This window comes from Oncorhynchus kisutch, unplaced genomic scaffold (assembly GCF_002021735.2).
Source record: "Oncorhynchus kisutch isolate 150728-3 unplaced genomic scaffold, Okis_V2 scaffold2937, whole genome shotgun sequence".
In the NCBI taxonomy this organism is placed as follows: Eukaryota; Metazoa; Chordata; class Actinopteri; order Salmoniformes; family Salmonidae; genus Oncorhynchus; species Oncorhynchus kisutch.
The window spans coordinates 2312-21670 of NW_022264882.1; the positions used below are offsets into that span (position 1 = coordinate 2312).

Sequence of the window (19359 nt, forward strand, 5' to 3'; positions counted from 1 at the left end):
TATCACAACACATACAAGTCTTGATATGAACTCAACTAACCGATGACCCCGTGCATTGACTCTGTACCGGTTCCCGCCTGTATATAGTCTGTTTTTAGTCTCACTATTGTTACTGCTGCTCTTTAATTACTTGTTACTTTAAGGTAAAAGGTATAAGGTAAAAACACCTGTTGTATTCAGCATTTCACTGTGAGGTAAAAACACCTGTTGTATTCAGCATTTCACTGTGAGGTAAAAACACCTGTTGTATTCAGCATTCACTGTGAGTAAAAACACCTGTGTATTCAGCATTACACTGTCAGGTAAACACACCTGTTGTATTCAGCATTTCACTGTGAGGTAAAAACACCTGTTGTATTCAGCATTTCACTGTGAGGTAAAAACACCTGTTGTATTCAGCATTTCACTGTGAGGTAAAACACCTGTTGTATTCAGCATTTCACTGTAAGGTAAAACACCTGTTGTATTCGGCATTTCACTGTAAGGTAAAAACACCTGTTGTATTCAGCATTTCACTGTGAGGTAAAAACACCTGTTGTATTCAGCATTTCACTGTAAGGTCTACCTACACCTGTTGTATTCAGCATTTCACTGTAAGGTCCTACTACACCTGTTGTATTCAGCATTTCACTGTGAGGTAAAAACACCTGTTGTATTCAGCATTTCACTGTAAGGTCTACTACACCTGTTGTATTCAGCATTTCACTGTGAGGTAAAACACCTGTTGTATTCAGCATTTCACTGTGAGGTAAAAACACCTGTTGTATTCAGCATTTCACTGTGAGGTAAAAACACCTGTTGTATTCAGCATTTCACTGTGAGGTAAAAACACCTGTTGTATTCAGCATTTCACTGTGAGGTAAAAACACCTGTTGTATTCAGCGCATGTGACTAACCTACACTCATTAAAAACCCACTACTCCATTCCACTACTTTGACCCTATCTGCTCCTGCACCATGACAACTAACCCTACACTCATTAAAAACCCACTACCCCATTCCACTACTTTGACCCTATCTGCTCCTGCACCACGACAACTAACCTACACGCATTAAAAACCCACTACCCCATTCACTACTTTGACCCTATCTGCTCCTGCACCATGCCAACGACCTGGGAGGACTGGACACCACCACTCAACACCCCCTGGAACTCTTCTGAAGTCAAATCTCATATGACCAAATACTTCTCTGGTTCTGAACTCTTCTCCACACCTTCTACCTCACTGAACTGAGTCGTCATGGTTACTCATGGTTATGTGATGAGGCAGCCCAGTCGGTTACATCCCCCAAATCCCTTCCAAGTGTAATGTTTAATCTACATTTCTGATTGTTTATTTCATTTTGTTTATTGTCTATTTCACTTGCTTTGGCAATGTAAACATATATTTCCATGCCAATAAAGCCCTATGAATTTAATTCAATTGAGAGAGAGAGACAGTTCCATGTTAATGTATAGGGGACATGAGTCGTCATGGTTACTCATGGTTATGTGATGAGGCAGCCCAGTCAGTTACATGAACCAGTCTATTCTCTGAAAGAGGTCCAGACAGCCTGTTCCCAACAGTGGGGTCAGTAGGATTGGATAGGGGCCCCTCTCTCTCTCTCTCTCTCTCTCTCTGACTGGAGGGGAGAAGTGAAATGGTGTGTCTCCTCTGGTCAACAATACTCACCTTGAAAGACTCCACAGCCTGTTGGAGCTCCTTCAGCTCCTTCTTTCTCTCCTGGAATCTCTGCTGGACCTTCTGCTGACTCATCCCCAGCTGCCTCTGTGGAGAATCACTCTTCAATGAGCTATCAAGCTTTATTAGTCCAGTAGATCAATAGTATAGTAATGTGACATAGGACCCATAGAGAGGAAGGTCGACAATCCTGACGAAGTCCCTTTACAATATTATATTATGTTGCTATGTGAATCATTATAGTTTTAATGGTAGGCCTACATGTATCAAGGGTTGAGACTGAACTTTGGACTCATAAAAGGCCATTCAGAATGATAATAGTGTTTGACTTTAGAAAATGGTGATACATTTGTGGCAAACTCAATATACTCAAGGTTTGTGTTCATATTTGTGGATCCATTTCATATTGTATATAATATAATGATCTCATATTCAAACAGATTTAGTTCCTACTGTATCTTTAATTCTTTGTTTATCAGACAGCCACCAACAAGTTGTTCTGGTCTTACCTGTTTCTCAGTCCTCTCTGCTGCAGCTGACACTGTATCATGGCCTTTATGTTCATCCATTGTACACAGCAGACAGATACACTGCTGATCGGTACGACAGTAAACCTCCAGCAGTTTGTCATGATGAGAGCAGATCTTCTCCTGTAGTTGTGCGGTGGCTTTGACCAGCTTGTGCTTCTTCAAAGCAGGAAATTCATAGTGAGATTGGAGGTGAGTCTCACAGTAAGAGGCCAGACACGCCAGACAGGACATGAGGGCTTTCTGCTTTCTGGTCCCAGTGCAGAAATCACACACCACATCCCCAGGTCCAGCATAGCACAGAGCAGGAGGGGGAGCAGCCTGGAGTCCTGTCTTCCTCAGTTTCTCCACCAGCTCAGCCAACATGTTATTTTTCATCAGCGTAGGCCTTGTAGTGAAGGTATGTCTGCACTGAGGACATCTATAGACCCCTTTCAGATCATCCTGATCCCAGCAGCCCTCAATACAGATTCTACAGTAATTGTGTCCACAGGGAATGGTGACCGGCTCCTTCAGTAGATCCAGACAGACAGAACAACAGAACTGGTCCTGGTCCAGCAGAACTCCCTGTTGAGCCATTTGAACAGTTGTTCACTCTCACACAGACAGACGACAGAGACACTCAGATCAGTTTCATTTCCTCGGAAGAGAGTTTGTGGGAAGGGGAGGGACTTCCTGGTTCTGCCAGAGGGGTGGGGTTAGAAAGGAGGGAGGGGTTAGAGGAATGGAGGAAGAGAGAGAGGAACTGCATGCAACAGCAAGAGGGAGACAAATAGTTTTGTTCCAAGGTTAGAGCCCTTAACATGGAACAAATGACATAATGAATCTTAAAATGTGAGTTGTTAGAATATATGAAGGGTAACAGTTTCTATGAAGTACGTATGTATCATTATTTTAATGACCTTTATAATGCCTTATAATACACCTATGTGTTGTAATTAATCAATAAGGACTGAGGACTGTAGGACTGTATATTAACTATATACCACACCTCCTCAGTCCTTATCTGTGGTACTGTATATTAACTATATACCACACCTCCTCAGTCCTTATTGATTAATTACAACACATAGGTGTATTATAAGGCATTATAAAGGTCATTAAAATAATGATACATACGTACTTCATAGAAACTGTTACCCTTCATATATTCTAACAACTCACATTTTAAGATTCATTATGTCATTTGTTCCATGTTAAGGGCTCTAACCTTGGAACAAAACTATTTGTCTCCCTCTTGCTGTTGCATGCAGTTCCTCTCTCTCTTCCTCCATTCCTCTAACCCCTCCCTCCTTCTAACCCCAGCCCTCTGGCAGAACCAGGAAGTCCCTCCCCTTCCCACAAACTCTCTTCTAAGGAAACAAAACTGATCTGAGTCTGTCTGTCGTCTGTCTGTGTGAGAGTGAACAACCGTCCAAATGGCTCAACAGGGAGTTCTGCTGGACCAGGACCAGTTCTGTTGTTCTGTCTGTCTGGATCTACTGAAGGAGCCGGTCACTACTATCTGTGGACACAGTTACTGTAGAATCTGTATTGACGGCTGCTGGGACCAGGATGTTCTGAAAGGGGTCTATAGCTGTCCTCAGTGCAGAGAGACCTTCACTCCAAGGCCTAATCTGAGGAAAAATAACATGTTGGCTGAGCTGGTGGAGAAACTGAGGAAGACAGGACTCCAGGCTGCTCCCCCTCCTGCTCTGTGCTATGCTGGACCTGGAGATGTGGCGTGTGATGTCTGCACTGGGACCAGAAAGCAGAAAGCCCTCATGTCCTGTCTGGTGTGTCTGGCCTCTTACTGTGAGACTCACCTCCAACCTCACTATGAATCTCTTGCTTTGAAGAAGCACAAGCTGGTCAAAGCCACGGCACAACTACAGGAGAAGATCTGCTCTCATCATGACAAACTGCTGGAGGTTTACTGTCGTACCGATCAGCAGTGTATCTGTTATCAGTGTACAATGGATGAACATAAAGGCCATGATACAGTGTCAGCTGCAGCAGAGAGGACTGAGAAACAGGTAAGACCAGAACAACTTGTTGGTGACTGTCTGATAAACTAAGAATTAAAGATACAGTAGGAACTAAATCTGTTTGAATATGAGATCATTATATTATGTACAATATGAAATGGATCCACAAATATGAACACAAACCTTGAGTATATTGAGTTTGCTACAAATGTATCACCATTTTCTAAAGTCAAACACTATTATCATTCTGAATGGCCTTTTATGAGTCCAAAGTTCAGTCTCAACCCCTTGATACATGTAGGCCTACCATAAAAACTATAATCATTCACATAGCAACATAATATGATATTGTAAAGGGACTTCGTCAGGATTGTAGACCTTCCTCTCTATGGGTCCTATGTCACATTACTATACTATTGATCTACTGGACTAATAAAGCTTGATAGCTCATTGAAGAGTGATTCTCCACAGAGGCAGCTGGGGATGAGTCAGCAGAAGGTCCAGCAGAGATTCCAGGAGAGAGAGAAGGAGCTGAAGAAGCTCCAACAGGCTGTGGAGTCTTTCAAGGTGAGTATTGTTGACCAGAGGAGACACACCATTTCACTTCTCTCCTCCAGTCAGAGAGAGAGAGAGGGGCCCCTATCCAATCCTACTGACCCCACTGTTGGGAACAGGCTGTCTGGACCTCTTTCAGAGAATAGACTGGTTCATGTAACTGACTGGGCTGCCTCATCACATAACCATGAGTAACCATGACGACTCATGTCCCCTATACATTAATATGGAGCTCTTTCTCTCTCAATTCAATTCAAAGGTCTTTATTGGCATGGGAAACATATCTTTACTATGCCAAAGCAAGTGAAGTAGATAATAAACAATCATGAATGAACAGTAAACATTAAACAACAATAATTTTCTAATTAATAGAGACATTTCAAATGTTATAATTCAAGTGCAAACAGAGTCGTGCCCCAGACTGAGTTCTGGAGGTGAAATGGAAATGAATGAGGGAGAGTTCAGTGAGGTAGAAGGTGTGGAGAAGAGTTCAGAACCAGAGAAGTATTTGGTCATATGAGATTTGACTTCAGAAGAGTTCCAGGGGGTGTTGAGTGGTGGTGTCCAGTCCTCCCAGGTCGTTGGCATGGTGCAGGAGCAGATAGGGTCAAAGTAGTGGAATGGGGTAGTGGGTTTTTAATGAGTGTAGGTTAGTTGTCGTGGTGCAGGAGCAGATAGGGTCAAAGTAGTGGAATGGGGTAGTGGGTTTTTAATGAGTGTAGGGTTAGTTGTCATGGTGCAGGAGCAGATAGGGTCAAAGTAGTGGAATGGGGTAGTGGGTTTTTAATGAGTGTAGGTTAGTCACATGCGCTGAATACAACAGGTGTTTTTACCTCACAGTGAAATGCTGAATACAACAGGTGTTTTTACCTCACAGTGAAATGCTGAATACAACAGGTGTTTTTACCTCACAGTGAAATGCTGAATACAACAGGTGTTTTTACCTCACAGTGAAATGCTGAATACAACAGGTGTTTTTACCTCACAGTGAAATGCTGAATACAACAGGTGTAGTAGACCTTACAGTGAAATGCTGAATACAACAGGTGTTTTTACCTTATACCTTTTACCTTAAAGTAACAAGTAATTAAAGAGCAGCAGTAACAATAGTGAGACTAAAAACAGACTATATACAGGCGGGAACCGGTACAGAGTCAATGCACGGGGTCATCGGTTAGTTGAGTTCATATCAAGACTTGTATGTGTTGTGATATTGTTGTCAGGATGTTGAAGAGAGGGAAAGATTGAAGTGTCATTGGGGTTGGACGGGGTTGGGGGAGTTTGGAAGGGATTTGGGGGATGGGGGAGGGTCTATTAGAAGTTAGTAGGACTCTTTTATTTTCTCAGAAGTACTGAGTTAGGTAGGAGGATTTAGAGTGGTGTAAACCGTGATTGAACACACTCCAGAACAGTAGGTGGCGCCATGCACCTTTAACGTTGGTTTGAGGACCTCCATTATATCATAGAAGAAGAAGTTGGTCTGTGAGGGTTTTGCTATTCCTGAGGAGGGCTACTATTCTTTTCTCTTTTGGTTTTCAAGTATTTTCAGAATGTATTAAAGCCAAAGCTAAAGCTTCTCTAAATAATTAAATATATCAGTCAATATATTTTCTCTGTGATTTATTTTCTCTCCGTCAACCGTTCCATCGCATCTTAACCGTCTTACCGGGCGGGCCCTAGGACCCGGGGGAGGCTGCTGCTGCAGAGGCTGCTGCACCGCTCGTGACTGTCAGTCCTCCTTGTAGTTCTGACTCAATACTACTGAACCTCTCTCTGTCTCTCTCTCTGTCTCTCTCTCTGTCTCTCTCTCTGTCTCTCTGTCTCTCTCTCTGTGTCTCTGTCTCCAGTGCTCTGCACAGTCAGCAGTGGAGGACAGTGATCAGATCTTTACTGAGCTGATCCGCTCCATTGAGAGAAGGAGCTCTGAGGTGAAGGAGCTGATCAGAGCCCAAGAGAAGGCTCAAGTGAGTCAAGCTGAAGGACTCCTGGAGCAACTGAAGCAGGAGATAGCTGAGCTGAGGAAGAGAAGCACTGAGCTGGAGCAGCTCTCACACACAGAGGATCACATCCATTTCCTCCAGGTAACTAAACTGTCTTGTTACATGTGATATGAAATTAACTTCATGTGAAACTATTCATCTCAATCATTATGTTGCCCTGTCTGTCTCTCTGTCTGTCCGTCCCTCCCTCTGTCTGTCTGTCACTCTCTCTCTCTCTGTCCGTCCATCTCTCTCTGTCCGTCCGTCCCTCTCTCTCTGTCCGTCCCTCTCTCTCTGTCCGTCCGTCCCTCTCTCTCTGTCCGTCCGTCCCTCTCTCTCTGTCCGTCCCTCTCTCTGTCCGTCCCTCTCTCTCTGTCCGTCCGTCCCTCTCTCTCTGTCTGTCCCTCTCTGTCCGTCCCTCTCTCTCTGTCCGTCCGTCCCTCTCTCTCTGTCCGTCCGTCCCTCTCTATCTGTCCGTCCCTCTCTATCTGTCCGTCTCTCTCTCTGTTCGTCCGTCTCTCTCTCTCTCTCTCTCTCTCTCTCTCCGTCTCTCTCTCTGTCCGTCTCTCTCTCTCTCTCTCCGTCTCTCTCTGTCCGTCTCTCTCTCTCTCTCTCTCTCTCTCTCTGTCTGTCTCTCTGTCCGTCTCTCTCTCTCTCTCTCTGTCCGTCTCTCTCTGTCCGTCTCTCTCTCTGTTCGTCCGTCTCTCTCTCTCTCTCTCTCTCTCTCTCTGTCTGTCTCTCTGTCCGTCTCTCTCTCTCTCTCTGTCCGTCTCTCTCTGTCCGTCTCTCTCTCTCTCTCTCTCTCTCTCTCTCTCTCTTTGTCCGTCTCTTTCTCTCTCTCTCTGTCCGTCTCTCTCTCTCTCTCTGTCCGTCTCTCTCTCTCTCTCTGTCCGTCTCTCTCTCTCTGTCCATCTCTCTCTCTCTGTCCGTCTCTCTCTCTCTGTCCGTCTCTCTCTCTCTGTCCGTCTCTCTCCGTCTCTCTCTCTCTCCGTCTCTCTCTCTCTCTGTCCGTCTCTCTCTCTCTGTCCGTCTCTCTCTCTGTTTGTCCGTCTCTCTCTCTCTCTCTCTCTGTCCATCTCTCTCTCTCTCTCTGTCCGTCTCTCTCTCTCTCTCTGTCCCTCTCAGAGTTATCAGTCTCTCTCTCTCCAGAGTTATCAGTCTCTCTCTCCCTCTCTCTCTCCAGAGTTATCAGTCTCTCTGTCTCTGTCTCTCTCTCTGTCTCTCTCTCTCTCTCTCTCTCTCTCTCTCTCTCTCTCTCTCCAGAGGTATCAGTCTCTCTCTCTCTCTCTCTCCAGAGTTATCAGTCTCTCTCTCTCTCTCTCCAGAGTTATCAGTCTCTCTCTCCCTCTCTCTCTCCAGAGTTATCAGTCTCTCTGTCTCTCTCTCTCTCTCTCTCTCTCCCTCTCTCTCTCCAGAGTTATCAGTCTCTCTCTCTCTCTCTCTCCAGAGGTATCAGTCTCTCTCCAGTATCAGTATATCTTCAGACTTACCCAGCATCGTTGTCCGTCCTCTTCAGTACTTTGGAGATGTGAGTAAGACTGTGTCTGAACTGAGAGAGAAACTAGAAGACTTCCTTAAAGGAGAATGGACCAAGATCTCCACTACAGGTGTGTTGAAAACAATAAGAACATCAACTTTAGACCATTGAAAGTTCCCTACTAGTCATATACATGTGGAATATGGTCTGATGATAACATTCCCTCTCTCTGTCAATGTGTTTGTGTGTCTGTAGTGAATATAGTGGATGTTGTACTGCCTCCAGAGCCCAAGACCAGAGAACAGTTGTTACAATGTGAGTCTCTTTATTGTGAAGTAACTAACAGTCTCTTTTTACTGACACTCCTAACAATCCCTCTAGAAATATATAGCAATAGTAGATCTAATCAAAGACTGGGTATCTATCTGACTCCTCATATTTCTCTGATTTGATCTCTGCTGGGCTCTAATCAAAGACAGGGTAGATACAGTATCTGACTTAACTTATTGTTCTGACTCCCCTCATTGGTCTCTGCTCTTCTCCCAGATTCCTGTCATCTCACACTGGACCCAAACACAGCACACACAGACCTCTCTCTGTCTGAAGGGACCAGAAAGGTGACACGTACACGCCAAGTCCAACCATATCCTGACCATCCAAAAAGATTCACCAACTGGTACCAGGTTCTATGTAGAGAGGGTCTGTCTGGACGCTGTTACTGGGAGGTGGAGTGGACTGGTGTTGTTGATACAGCAGTCTCATATAAAGACATCAGCAGAACAGGGACAGATGGTGGATTTGGATACAATAACAAGTCCTGGAGTTTACAGTGCTCTAGTGGTGATTATTGGTTCAGACACAATAATGTTGTGACTAAAGTATCAGGCCCTCAGTCCTCCAGAGTAGGAGTGTACCTCGATCACAGGGCAGGTACTCTGTCCTTCTACAGTGTCTCTGACACAATGACCCTCCTCCACAGAGTCCAGACCACATTCACTCAGCCCCTCTATCCTGGGTTTAGTCTCTATCTAGGAGGTACTGCTGAGCTGGTTAAACTGTAAACTGATTTGTTATTAATTAAAATTCAATACAATGTTTTAATCTTGTACATTTCCATGAATCATGATGTCTGGTGTTGATGTATATTGGTTGTCATTCAGAACCATTGATATGTTTTCTCAGTTGGTTCTCTGTCTCTATGTAATTCTCCTCAGTATCATTGATCAGCTTGTTGGCTCGGTCCTAATTGATGTGTTCTCTGTCACCTGGAACTGCATGGAAAATGGTCCAGGAACTAAAGGACAATTCAGGACTAGTCAGCCCACTACAAGCTGGTATCACTTACTTTCTACTAAACTATATGGTCTGGTTTCCCAGACACAGATTAATCCTAGTCCTGGACTAAACAGTATGTTCAATGTAGATGTCCAGGAAACCGGCCCTAAATGTGTCATCTTTCATCCTCCCATACTGCTCAGTCCAGCAACATTAAACCTGTCCAGCAGGTGGTGCTGTTGACCAAACAATAAAACCAGCAGATATCTTGACTTGCCACTCAGTATATCAGTAATGTTCAGAATAGTACTTTAATATCATTGGAGATTGATGGTCTTTTTAATCCACTATCCAGAGTCAGGAACAGATGAAGTTAGGTCTGCTTCTGTTCAGTGATTAAATATGATTTATGGTGATGGGAAATAATAAAAAACACTCAACTTCATCTAGTAATAGTTTTCCTTTGTTATTTATTCCAAGGTGTGTCTTTAACTTGTAAATGTATTGTGTGGAGGTGAGCTAGTGGTGTGGCTGATAGAATAGAATGAAAAGGGAGGAGGGGAGGAAGAGGGGAGGAGTGAAGGGCTGTTCAAGAAACCAGATGAGGAAGATGTTCAGGGGAATTACTGTCTCTGGTCCAAATGGTTCGCTATCTGATAGTCCATACTGGTCTTTACTATATAGATGGTTCTACATACAGTATCTGTATTGATGGTCCATACTGGTCTTTACTATGGTTCTACATACAGTACCTGTATTGATGGTCCATACTGGTCTTTAATATGGTTCTACATACAGTACCTGTATTGATGGTCCATACTGGTCTTTAATATGGTTCTACATACAGTATCTGTATTGATAGTCCATACTGGTCTTTAATATGGTTCTACATACAGTATCTGTATTGATAGTCCATACTGGTCTTTACTATGGTTCTACATACAGTACCTGTATTGATAGTCCATACTGGTCTTTACTATGGTTCTACATACAGTATCTGTATTGATAGTCCATACTGGTCTTTACTATGGTTCTACATACAGTACCTGTATTGATGAGGGCCTCATCATCAAGCTGCACAAAGAAAGCCAGGGACTGCATTGTGCTCCAGTCTCCAGCAGGGGGCAGTAAAACCCTATGGACCTGAAAGGGACTGCAGTGTGCTCCAGTCTCCAGCAGGGGGCAGTAAAACCCTATGGACCTGAAAGGGACTGCAGTGTGCTCCAGTCTCCAGCAGGGGGCAGTAAAACCCTATGGACTTGAAAGGGGAAGTGAGGAGTAAAAATCAAAGGTGAATTTACATTGATGTTTCCACGGAGACATGAATCATATCCACGAGGCACCAAACCGAAGAATATGAACTGAAACACTAAGGGACTAACTGAACTAAAATAATTCTGTTGCTAAATGTTTTGCTACAGTGTTCTCTAACGAATAACACCCTGGATTCAAATACTATTCGAAATCTTTCCAACACTTTGAGCATTTCCTTTGTCCTCCAGGTGGGCGGGTTTGTTTGTACTTTTAGGACTTTTCTCCTCCTCCATGCTTCACAGGTGTCCTCTCCTGCTCTGGTCTGTCTCTCCCAGTCTGGTACAGGTGTCCTCTCCTGCTCTGGTCTGTCTCTCCCAGTCTGGTACAGGTGTCCTCTCCTGCTCTGGTCTGTCTCTCCCAGTCTGGTACAGGTGTCCTCTCCTGCTCTGATCTGTCTCTCCCAGTCTGGTACAGGTGTCCTCTCCTGCTCTGGTCTGTCTCTCCCAGTCTGGTACAGGTGTCCTCTCCTGCTCTGGTCTGTCTCTCCCAGTCTGGTACAGGTGTCCTCTCCTGCTCTGGTCTGTCTCTCCCAGTCTGGTACAGGTGACCTCTCCACTCTCTCTCTCCCCGTAGCTTTGCTCTCCTACATCACACATTTATGACTTGTTGACTGATCTGCTGTTGGACTATTTGATTAGTGATTGTTACTATGTTTGTATTATTATTTAGGATTGTTTTTAGCTCATTTAATGAGGGTTCAGCGTTGTGTTGGCTACATGTCTTAGATTGCTTAATGCTGTGTTTCTCTCAGATCAAAGATGAGGCAATAAAGGATAATGTTGCTGTTCAAAGGTGTAGGAGAAACTACACGCCTGCTCTGTGAATGAGGAAATAGCTGACTGTTTCTCCCTTGAGTTTTGGGAGAAACCACACGCTTGCTCCATAAATGCACGTGAGATCTATGCACATTTCTCCCAAACAACATGGGAGAAATGGGACTCTTGCTCTGACATGTCAGGACTGTTTTCTTGGTACTGAACCGTGTCCCTGGACTTTCCACATCTCCTGAATGTTGTGGCGTTAAAGATTCTGGTGACTATGGATTGTCCTTCAAGTGCTGTCTATAAATCCACATGTTGGATCCATCTAGACTGGCCATTATCTTGCTGCTTCTACGGTCTGGAAATGTGCGATCTGACCCAGGTCCTGACATTCTGTCCAATGAAGTAGTCAGAGCGGCCTGTAGTTTCTGCATGTGAATGTAATAAGTCTGCTGCTGAATTATGATTCTGTGGATATATGGATAAAACCTGCCCACCCTGATGTATTGATGCTTTCTGAAACCTGGCTACAAAAATCTATTAAAGACAAAAATATTGGCATAAATGGTTAGAATGTTTTAGGTGCAGATGGTCGATCTAAGGGTGGTGGTGTTGCTGTTTACGTAAAACACAAGTTCTCAGCGGTCTGACTTCTACTAAACCTCAGCAAGTTGAATATCTGTGTTTGAACCTTAACCTTGGCTCCTGTTTAAATATGGTTGTATCTTGTTGTTATAGACCATCTGATACTGTTTAAATATGGTTGTATCTTGTTGTTATAGACCATCTGATACTGTTTAAATATGGTTGTATCTTGTTGTTATAGACCATCTGATACTGTTTAAATATGGTTGTATCTTGTTGTTATAGACCATCTGATACTGTTGGCTCTCTGGATTGTATTTTCAGATTATCACAGCATGTCAACTCTACTCTCAGGTAGAGAAGCCCAGACACTCCTGTATCAGACCCACCAGGGCAGCCTGTTGTAATGAGACGGTCAGGTAGAGAAGCCCAGACACTCCTCTGTCAGACCCACCAGGGCAGCCTGTTGTAATGAGACGGTCAGGTAGAGAAGCCCAGACACTCCTGTATCAGACCCACCAGGGCAGCCTGTTGTAATGAGACGGTCAGGTAGAGAAGCCCAGACACTCCTGTGTCAGACCCACCAGGGCAGCCTGTTGTAATGAGACGGTCAGGTAGAGAAGCCCAGACACTCCTGTGTCAGACCCACCAGGGCAGCCTGTTGTAATGAGACGGTCAGGTAGAGAAGCCCAGACACTCCTGTATCAGACCCACCAGGGCAGCCTGTTGTAATGAGACGGTCAGGTAGAGAAGCCCAGACACTCCTGTATCAGACCCACCAGGGCAGCCTGTTGTAATGAGACGGTCAGGTAGAGAAGCCCAGACACTCCTGTATCAGACCCACCAGGGCAGCCTGTTGTAATGAGACGGTCAGGTAGAGAAGCCCAGACACTCCTGTATCAGACCCACCAGGGCAGCCTGTTGTAATGAGACGGTCAGGTAGAGAAGCCCAGACACTCCTGTATCAGACCCACCAGGGCAGCCTGTTGTAATGAGACGGTCAGGTAGAGAAGCCCAGACACTCCTGTATCAGACCCACCAGGGCAGCCTGTTGTAATGAGACGGTCAGGTAGAGAAGCCCAGACACTCCTGTATCAGACCCACCAGGGCAGCCTGTTGTAATGAGACGGTCAGGTAGAGAAGCCCAGACACTCCTGTATCAGACCCACCAGGGCAGCCTGTTGTAATGAGACGGTCAGGTAGAGAAGCCCAGACACTCCTGTATCAGACCCACCAGGGCAGCCTGTTGTAATGAGACGGTCAGGTAGAGAAGCCCAGACACTCCTGTATCAGACCCACCAGGGCAGCCTGTTGTAATGAGACGGTCAGGTAGAGAAGCCCAGACACTCCTGTGTCAGACCCACCAGGGCAGCCTGTTGTAATGAGACGGTCAGGTAGAGAAGCCCAGACACTCCTGTGTCAGACCCACCAGGGCAGCCTGTTGTAATGAGACGGTCAGGTAGAGAAGCCCAGACACTCCTGTGTCAGACCCACCAGGGCAGCCTGTTGTAATGAGACGGTCAGGTAGAGAAGCCCAGACACTCCTGTGTCAGACCCACCAGGGCAGCCTGTTGTAATGAGACGGTCAGGTAGAGAAGCCCAGACACTCCTGTATCAGACCCACCAGGGCAGCCTGTTGTAATGAGACGGTCAGGTAGAGAAGCCCAGACACTCCTGTATCAGACCCACCAGGGCAGCCTGTTGTAATGAGACGGTCAGGTAGAGAAGCCCAGACACTCCTGTATCAGACCCACCAGGGCAGCCTGTTGTAATGAGACGGTCAGGTAGAGAAGCCCAGACACTCCTGTATCAGACCCACCAGGGCAGCCTGTTGTAATGAGACGGTCAGGTAGAGAAGCCCAGACACTCCTGTATCAGACCCACCAGGGCAGCCTGTTGTAATGAGACGGTCAGGTAGAGAAGCCCAGACACTCCTGTATCAGACCCACCAGGGCAGCCTGTTGTAATGAGACGGTCAGGTAGAGAAGCCCAGACACTCCTGTATCAGACCCACCAGGGCAGCCTGTTGTAATGAGACGGTCAGGTAGAGAAGCCCAGACACTCCTGTATCAGACCCACCAGGGCAGCCTGTTGTAATGAGACGGTCAGGTAGAGAAGCCCAGACACTCCTGTATCAGACCCACCAGGGCAGCCTGTTGTAATGAGACGGTCAGGTAGAGAAGCCCAGACACTCCTGTATCAGACCCACCAGGGCAGCCTGTTGTAATGAGACGGTCAGGTAGAGAAGCCCAGACACTCCTGTATCAGACCCACCAGGGCAGCCTGTTGTAATGAGACGGTCAGGTAGAGAAGCCCAGACACTCCTGTATCAGACCCACCAGGGCAGCCTGTTGTAATGAGACGGTCAGGTAGAGAAGCCCAGACACTCCTGTGTCAGACCCACCAGGGCAGCCTGTTGTAATGAGACGGTCAGGTAGAGAAGCCCAGACACTCCTGTATCAGACCCACCAGGGCAGCCTGTTGTAATGAGACGGTCAGGTAGAGAAGCCCAGACACTCCTGTATCAGACCCACCAGGGCAGCCTGTTGTAATGAGACGGTCAGGTAGAGAAGCCCAGACACTCCTGTATCAGACCCACCAGGGCAGCCTGTTGTAATGAGACGGTCAGGTAGAGAAGCCCAGACACTCCTGTATCAGACCCACCAGGGCAGCCTGTTGTAATGAGACGGTCAGGTAGAGAAGCCCAGACACTCCTGTATCAGACCCACCAGGGCAGCCTGTTGTAATGAGACGGTCAGGTAGAGAAGCCCAGACACTCCTGTATCAGACCCACCAGGGCAGCCTGTTGTAATGAGACGGTCAGGTAGAGAAGCCCAGACACTCCTGTATCAGACCCACCAGGGCAGCCTGTTGTAATGAGACGGTCAGGTAGAGAAGCCCAGACACTCCTGTATCAGACCCACCAGGGCAGCCTGTTGTAATGAGACGGTCAGGTAGAGAAGCCCAGACACTCCTGTATCAGACCCACCAGGGCAGCCTGTTGTAATGAGACGGTCAGGTAGAGAAGCCCAGACACTCCTGTATCAGACCCACCAGGGCAGCCTGTTGTAATGAGACGGTCAGGTAGAGAAGCCCAGACACTCCTGTATCAGACCCACCAGGGCAGCCTGTTGTAATGAGACGGTCAGGTAGAGAAGCCCAGACACTCCTGTATCAGACCCACCAGGGCAGCCTGTTGTAATGAGACGGTCAGGTAGAGAAGCCCAGACACTCCTGTATCAGACCCACCAGGGCAGCCTGTTGTAATGAGACGGTCAGGTAGAGAAGCCCAGACACTCCTGTATCAGACCCACCAGGGCAGCCTGTTGTAATGAGACGGTCAGGTAGAGAAGCCCAGACACTCCTGTATCAGACCCACCAGGGCAGCCTGTTGTAATGAGACGGTCAGGTAGAGAAGCCCAGACACTCCTGTATCAGACCCACCAGGGCAGCCTGTTGTAATGAGACGGTCAGGTAGAGAAGCCCAGACACTCCTGTATCAGACCCACCAGGGCAGCCTGTTGTAATGAGACGGTCAGGTAGAGAAGCCCAGACACTCCTGTATCAGACCCACCAGGGCAGCCTGTTGTAATGAGACGGTCAGGTAGAGAAGCCCAGACACTCCTGTATCAGACCCACCAGGGCAGCCTGTTGTAATGAGACGGTCAGGTAGAGAAGCCCAGACACTCCTGTATCAGACCCACCAGGGCAGCCTGTTGTAATGAGACGGTCAGGTAGAGAAGCCCAGACACTCCTGTATCAGACCCACCAGGGCAGCCTGTTGTAATGAGACGGTCAGGTAGAGAAGCCCAGACACTCCTGTATCAGACCCACCAGGGCAGCCTGTTGTAATGAGACGGTCAGGTAGAGAAGCCCAGACACTCCTGTATCAGACCCACCAGGGCAGCCTGTTGTAATGAGACGGTCAGGTAGAGAAGCCCAGACACTCCTGTATCAGACCCACCAGGGCAGCCTGTTGTAATGAGACGGTCAGGTAGAGAAGCCCAGACACTCCTGTATCAGACCCACCAGGGCAGCCTGTTGTAATGAGACGGTCAGGTAGAGAAGCCCAGACACTCCTGTATCAGACCCACCAGGGCAGCCTGTTGTAATGAGACGGTCAGGTAGAGAAGCCCAGACACTCCTGTATCAGACCCACCAGGGCAGCCTGTTGTAATGAGACGGTCAGGTAGAGAAGCCCAGACACTCCTGTATCAGACCCACCAGGGCAGCCTGTTGTAATGAGACGGTCAGGTAGAGAAGCCCAGACACTCCTGTATCAGACCCACCAGGGCAGCCTGTTGTAATGAGACGGTCAGGTAGAGAAGCCCAGACACTCCTGTATCAGACCCACCAGGGCAGCCTGTTGTAATGAGACGGTCAGGTAGAGAAGCCCAGACACTCCTGTATCAGACCCACCAGGGCAGCCTGTTGTAATGAGACGGTCAGGTAGAGAAGCCCAGACACTCCTGTATCAGACCCACCAGGGCAGCCTGTTGTAATGAGACGGTCAGGTAGAGAAGCCCAGACACTCCTGTATCAGACCCACCAGGGCAGCCTGTTGTAATGAGACGGTCAGGTAGAGAAGCCCAGACACTCCTGTATCAGACCCACCAGGGCAGCCTGTTGTAATGAGACGGTCAGGTAGAGAAGCCCAGACACTCCTGTATCAGACCCACCAGGGCAGCCTGTTGTAATGAGACGGTCAGGTAGAGAAGCCCAGACACTCCTGTATCAGACCCACCAGGGCAGCCTGTTGTAATGAGACGGTCAGGTAGAGAAGCCCAGACACTCCTGTATCAGACCACCAGGGCAGCCTGTTGTAATGAGACGGTCAGGTAGAGAAGCCCAGACACTCCTGTATCAGACCCACCAGGGCAGCCTGTTGTAATGAGACGGTCAGGTAGAGAAGCCCAGACACTCCTGTATCAGACCCACCAGGGCAGCCTGTTGTAATGAGACGGTCAGGTAGAGAAGCCCAGACACTCCTGTATCAGACCCACCAGGGCAGCCTGTTGTAATGAGACGGTCAGGTAGAGAAGCCCAGACACTCCTGTATCAGACCACCAGGGCAGCCTGTTGTAATGAGACGGTCAGGTAGAGAAGCCCAGACACTCCTGTATCAGACCCACCAGGGCAGCCTGTTGTAATGAGACGGTCAGGTAGAGAAGCCCAGACACTCCTGTATCAGACCCACCAGGGCAGCCTGTTGTAATGAGACGGTCAGGTAGAGAAGCCCAGACACTCCTGTATCAGACCCACCAGGGCAGCCTGTTGTAATGAGACGGTCAGGTAGAGAAGCCCAGACACTCCTGTATCAGACCCACCAGGGCAGCCTGTTGTAATGAGACGGTCAGGTAGAGAAGCCCAGACACTCCTGTATCAGACCCACCAGGGCAGCCTGTTGTAATGAGACGGTCAGGTAGAGAAGCCCAGACACTCCTGTATCAGACCCACCAGGGCAGCCTGTTGTAATGAGACGGTCAGGTAGAGAAGCCCAGACACTCCTGTATCAGACCCACCAGGGCAGCCTGTTGTAATGAGACGGTCAGGTAGAGAAGCCCAGACACTCCTGTATCAGACCCACCAGGGCAGCCTGTTGTAATGAGACGGTCAGGTAGAGAAGCTCAGACACTCCTGTATCAGACCCACCAGGGCAGCCTGTTGTAATGAGACGGTCAGGTAGAGAAGCCCAGACACTCCTGTATCAGACCCACCAGGGCAGCCTGTTGTAATGAGACGTCAGGTAGAGAAGCCCAGACACTCTGTATCAGATCCCACCAGGGCAGCCTGTTGTAATGAGACGGTCAGGTAGAGAAGCCCAGACACTCCTGTATCAGACCACCAGGGCAGCCTGTTGTAATGAGACGGTCAGGTAGAGAAGCCCAGACACTCCTGTGTCAGACCCACCAGGGCAGCCTGTTGTAATGAGACGTCAGGTAGAGAAGCCCAGACACTCCTGTGTCAGACCCACCAGGGCAGCCTGTTGTAATGAGACGTCAGTAGAGAAGCCCAGACACTCCTGTGTCAGACCAACCAGGGCAGCCTGTTGTAATGAGACGGTCAGGTAGAGAAGCCCAGACACTCCTGTATCAGACCCACCAGGGCAGCCTGTTGTAATGAGACGGTCAGGTAGAGAAGCCCAGACACTCCTGTATCAGACCCACCAGGGCAGCCTGTTGTAATGAGACGGTCAGGTAGAGAAGCCCAGACACTCCTGTATCAGACCCACCAGGGCAGCCTGTTGTAATGAGACGGTCAGGTAGAGAAGCCCAGACACTCCTGTGTCAGACCCACCAGGGCAGCCTGTTGTAATGAGACGGTCAGGTAGAGAAGCCCAGACACTCCTGTGTCAGACCCACCAGGGCAGCCTGTTGTAATGAGACGGTCAGGTAGAGAAGCCCAGACACTCCTGTATCAGACCCACCAGGGCAGCCTGTTGTAATGAGACGGTCAGGTAGAGAAGCCCAGACACTCCTGTATCAGACCCACCAGGGCAGCCTGTTGTATGAGACGGTCAGGTAGAGAAGCCCAGACACCTGGTCAGTCCATGGCCTTTATGAGACGGTCAGAGTAGAGAAGCCAACACTCCTGTTCACCCAGGGCATCCTGTTGTAATGAGACGGTCAGGTAGAGAAGCCCAGACACTCCTGTGTCAGACCCACCAGGGCAGCCTGTTGTAATGAGACGGTCAGGTAGAGAAGCCCAGACACTCCTGTATCAGACCCACCAGGGCAAGCCTGTTGTAATGAGAACGGTCAGGTAGAGAAGCCCAGACACTCCTGTATCAGACCCACCAGGGCAGCCTGTTGTAATGAGACGGTCAGGTAGAGGAAGCCCAGACATTCTCCTGTATCAGACCCACCAGGGCAGCCTGTTGTATGAGACGGTCAGGTAGAGAAGCCCAGACACTCCTGTATCAGACCCACCAGGGCAGCCTGTTGTAATGAGACGGTCAGGTAGAGAAGCCCAGACACTCCTGTATCAGACCCACCAGGGCAGCCTGTTGTAATGAGACGGTCAGGTAGAGAAGCCCAGACACTCCTGTATCAGACCCACCAGGGCAGCCTGTTGTAATGAGACGGTCAGGTAGAGAAGCCCAGACACTCCTGTATCAGACCCACCAGGGCAGCCTGTTGTAATGAGACTGGTCAGGTAGAGAAGCCCAGACACTCCTGTATCAGACCCACCAGGGCAGCCTGTTTGTAATGAGACGGTCAGGTAGAGAAGCCCAGCC

The 19359-nt window shown here is 48.0% G+C and overlaps 1 protein-coding gene and 1 pseudogene across 2 annotated transcripts; one reads left to right on the forward strand and one right to left on the reverse strand.

Moving 5' to 3' along the window:
- Positions 1 to 1454: 1454 nt before the first annotated feature.
- Positions 1455 to 2866, reverse strand: LOC116371091 (E3 ubiquitin-protein ligase TRIM47-like; annotated as a pseudogene).
- Positions 2867 to 3455: 589 nt separating this feature from the next.
- LOC116371090 (tripartite motif-containing protein 16-like) lies at positions 3456 to 9911 on the forward strand. 2 transcript variants are annotated; one of them, XM_031819992.1, is made up of 6 exons: positions 3456 to 4224; positions 4648 to 4743; positions 6579 to 6812; positions 8227 to 8317; positions 8443 to 8502; positions 8734 to 9911. In XM_031819992.1, the coding sequence occupies exons 1-6, from the start codon at positions 3628 to 3630 to the stop codon at positions 9246 to 9248; spliced, it is 1593 nt and encodes a 530-aa protein (XP_031675852.1). In that variant the 5' UTR covers positions 3456 to 3627; the 3' UTR covers positions 9249 to 9911. The 2 variants fall into 2 exon arrangements, with proteins under 2 accessions (XP_031675852.1, XP_031675851.1); XM_031819991.1 differs by having other exon boundaries at positions 3466 to 4224; positions 8158 to 8317; positions 8734 to 9907.
- Positions 9912 to 19359: the final 9448 nt, after the last annotated feature.

What these genes read in the sequence shown, in the direction of transcription:
- LOC116371090 (XM_031819991.1), top strand. Translation starts at nt 3,628, where the DNA reads ATGGCTCAACAGGGAGTTCTGCTGGACCAGGACCAGTTCTGTTGTTCT. An exon ending in GACCAAGATCTCCACTACAG is followed by an intron (nt 8,318 to 8,442) that starts GTGTGTTGAAAA and finishes GTGTGTCTGTAG; the next exon opens with TGAATATAGTGGATGTTGTA. An exon ending in CAGAGAACAGTTGTTACAAT is followed by an intron (nt 8,503 to 8,733) that starts GTGAGTCTCTTT and finishes CTCTTCTCCCAG; the next exon opens with ATTCCTGTCATCTCACACTG.